Source organism: Apis dorsata, unplaced genomic scaffold (genome assembly GCF_000469605.1).
Source record: "Apis dorsata unplaced genomic scaffold, Apis dorsata 1.3 scaffold_552, whole genome shotgun sequence".
Classification (NCBI taxonomy): Eukaryota; Metazoa; Arthropoda; class Insecta; order Hymenoptera; family Apidae; genus Apis; species Apis dorsata.
In genome coordinates, this window is record NW_006263768.1 from 195,694 (window position 1) to 199,660 (window position 3,967).

At 34.7% G+C, this 3,967-nt stretch overlaps 1 protein-coding gene across 2 annotated transcripts in view; it reads right to left on the bottom strand.

The window, feature by feature from the left end:
• The window catches only part of LOC102670948 (potassium voltage-gated channel protein Shaker), a 118,787-nt gene that overhangs the window by 19,415 nt on the left and 95,405 nt on the right, over positions 1-3,967 (bottom strand). The window contains exons 4-5 of one of the 2 annotated variants that reach the window (XM_006620853.2): positions 3,333-3,967; positions 224-353 (exon numbers count right to left, since the gene is read on the bottom strand). In XM_006620853.2, coding sequence (XP_006620916.1) covers positions 224-353; positions 3,333-3,967 — 765 coding nt within the window. Of the gene's footprint in view, positions 1-33; positions 164-223; positions 354-3,332 lie in introns of both variants that reach the window. The other variant, XM_031512996.1, reaches the window with a different exon arrangement.

The following is a 3,967-nucleotide window of genomic DNA, read 5'->3' on the forward strand; positions in this document are numbered from 1 at the left end:
CTAGAGTCTTAAGTGAAAGTGAGTACATCATACGTCATGTCACCATAGCCCACGGTCGTCATCGTGACAACGGCCCACCAGAACGCGTCCGGAATGGACTTGAAGAACGAATTCTCGGAGCCGGCCTCCGCGAAGTATACCGCCGATGAGAATAGCACCACACCTGCAATGCAAGGAAGAAAACACCGGTTCAGTGGGTTTAACGCCCCCGGTGGCTCTGTACCTCATGTCCCCGTAGCCCACGGTCGTCATCGTGACCACCGCCCACCAGAACGCGTCCGGTATCGATTTGAAGAAGCTGTCTTGCGTGCCCGCCTCCGCGAAGTATACCGCCGACGAGAACAGCACCACACCTGAAACGCACACAAGAGGAACAGACGCTTCAAGACACGCTACTTTCCCGTCCGCTATCCCTTAAGTCCGCTTAGCAGTCCTCTGGATCCGCATCGATTGGTTCGCCGTCCACTTCCGGTATGGTTATACACGACCGATCTCCTCTCTGGGTGGATCGATTTGTGAATCGATAGGTCTTTTTTTTTTTTTTTTTTTTCCCTCTTTCCAGTTCGATCGAGAGAGTATGGATAATTTTTGGTGGGTGATATTTTGATTTTGGGATAATTTTATAAATTATTATATCTAAAGATCTACTCGTGGCAAATAATAATTATATTATCGGTAAAGAATTGGGAAAATGTTGAATTTGCAATTGTTAATTGTAACGTTACAGATATATTGATATAAATTTAATCGTTGAAAATGAAAATATTTATTTTAATGAATTATAGTAATACGTAAATCAGTCGATAAGTAAGTTATCTGTATTATTATCAAATTTTTATTTTAAAAATGATATTTGGGATATCAGAAATATTTATAATTTTCTCTAAAGAAAAAATTTTATTTTCGATCTCGATCTATATACCTGAATTTATAAATGTGAAGTTTTTGATATTTGTCTCAATTATCGTAATATCGAAAAATCTTGTTGATCTTCAAGAAATATTTAGATTGTCTCAAAAGTTTTTTTCGTTTCGTTTATACATTTTATATCTAAAAAAATCTAATTAATTTTTAATTTGTTAATTTTCAAACAGTTAGTTTATTTTGCAAAAGGACAGAGATTAATTAATATTTTTAATAAATACATATTACGTTTAAGTCAAAATTAAAAAATTCCAACATTTCAAAATTTCAACCAAGTTATCATACAGATATAAAAACTTAATTAAAAATTAATAAACTTACGCAATTAAGTAATCACCAGACAACAAACTCAACATTTAAACTATTTTCAGAATCAAAAATAAGAAAATGACTTTTAACCAAATCCCTTGGTTTAGCAATATTTATAATATTTGGAAGTTTCTCGAGCCATAATTACCATTACCTTACTTCGTGGAGAGAATAAAAAGAAAGAAATTTTGAGACAACGTTTGAAAAGAAAGAAGAAAAATCTTGAAGGACGGAATTGGAACTCATCCCAGGGCCGAATTAAAAATCATTGGATCCAAGCGAGATCGTAAATCTCTTTACGGGAAGCCGGCCATCCGAAATTTTCCCGATGGAAAACTTGGTCAGCGGAAGCTGGAAAATGTCGAGGGTGGTGTTTCCGGTTTTCGAACAATGCCAGCCAATAATAATTTTCCCGACTTCGAAACGCTGCCACTTTATTTTCACGATGGCAAGCGTCGAGCCGATTAAATTGCAAATTTCCAATCCTTCGTCCTTCGAATTTCTTTCTCCGTGCGTTAAAATTCATCGCGGTAGTAAATAAACTAGAAAATCGACCAAAGTTCCGCTGGATGAGGTAAACACGCTCGACACGAGAGGAGGAATATAACCGCTTATATACAAAAGTTTTCGCTACATTTGGAACACGGTCCACTGTTTGTGAATGGATAAAGCGTGGAACGATTGATCGTTATTCGATGTATGGAATAACAATATTGTTCTGTATCGATAAGTTGATGGAACGACGATGTACAATAAGTATAATTCTTTAGAAACTGCGGAAAGAGAAAGAATCGTTTAATAGATAGATTCTTTCTCGCCATCCATTAAGGATCATCTCCTGCGTGGAATTTTAATAAACGAAGGAAAAATAAAGGGGATGAAGAGATGGGTGGAAAGAGAGATTTAGTATTTACTTTGGTGAACTTTTTTCGTGGAATTTCGACAATATCGCTGCAAACTTTTTTTAAACGAGATTTTGATTGCTCGAGAAATTGTTACTTTGTATTTTTTCATAAAAATAAATAAAAATGTAATATTTTTTATTCTAAATTCAGTTAAAATTTATCAAAGATATTACTGTCGAACAGATTAAGTTTGCGTTAGTTTAATTGATTTTTCAAAAAAATTATTTTATTATTAAAATAAAAATGTTTATCAATAATTTATTGTAATGAAGAATAATTTTATACATTTGATTTTTATTTTTACGATAAATAAAATTATTATTATCCTCAACAAAAATTTTTTTAATACAAAGCAAAATGTTTATGTGATTGTACATATATTTTTTTAATAAATTTGTTAGCAAAGAAGCTCAAAGACTGAAAATGCTTAATGAGTGAAAAAAATAATCAGAATGCTTTGTAGATATAATAGCCATTATATAATGTGAAATGAATATTGAACTATCCTATTGCATATACATAATTATTTCAAAGAAAGGCATTTAAATATAATTTAGTATAATTTAGTATAAGTAAAAATAGTACAAATAATTTGGTATAAATAAAAATCCATCTACAAAATGTAAAAACAAAAATAAACTTCAAATTAAAGGAATCTCAGATTTAATATAATTTAGTATAATTTAGTATAATTAAAAATAGTACAAATAATTTGGTATAAATAAAAATCCATTTACAAAATGTAAATATAAAAAAAACAAAAACAAACTTCAACTTAAAAGAATCTCAGGTAGTGTAAAACAAAATTTTGAATAATGAATGAACTGAATGTAGAAAATTATTTTTATTTACTTTTATGAAGTAATACAAACAAAATCTAAATCAAACTTAATCTAACCTCTTTAACAAATGTTGAAAATTTAAGGTAACCTCTTCGATAAATTTCAGATATCGACAGAATTTAAGCTAACAACGAAATTTTGAATCGAAGATCAAAAAATTATATTTATTCACAGGAGCGAATAACAGAAAAATTCACCAAAACGATTGAAATCTCGTTTATCAACGACGAAAAATAGAAAAAATACAAGAATCTGCAGTACGATATTGTAAAAATTTATTAAAATTATACATTTACATAAATAATAAAAGAAAGAAAGAAAAGGAAAGAATTAGAACGAGATTTGAACTCACCGATGAATAGGAAAAAGATGAGTAAGCCGAGCTCCCTCATGGAGGCCTTGAGGGTACGGCCGAGGATCTGAAGGCCTTTACTATGCCTGGACAGCTTGAATATCCGGAACACCCTTACGAGCCTGATGACCCTGAGTATCGCCAGGGACATCGCCTGGTTCGTGCTCTTGTCCTGCGGGCTTACCGGCGCCTTTGGTAGGTCAAGCGTCTCCTCCTCCTCGGCCATCACTGTGCCGAGGGTGATGAAGTAAGGAATGATCGCGATGATGTCGATGAAGTTCATTACGTCACGGAAGAAGTTCAGTTTATTTGGACAGGCGAGGAAGCGCACCGATAACTCGAACGTGAACCAGATGATACAAATAGTCTCTATTAGGAAGAACGGGTCCGTGATATCCGGCACTTCGTCCTCCTCGATCTTCGTGCCGTTCGTGGTCGTGTTGAAGACCTTGTAGTGTTTGAACTCGGGCAGGGTCTCCAGGCAGAATATCACGATCGAGAGGAGGATCACGATCACGGATATTATGGCCACTACCCGGGCGCCTTGCGAGCTCTCCGGGTACTCGAACAGCAGCCAGACCTTCCTCTGCAACTCGTGCGACGGCAGCGGCTTCTCCTCCTCCTTGATGAACCCC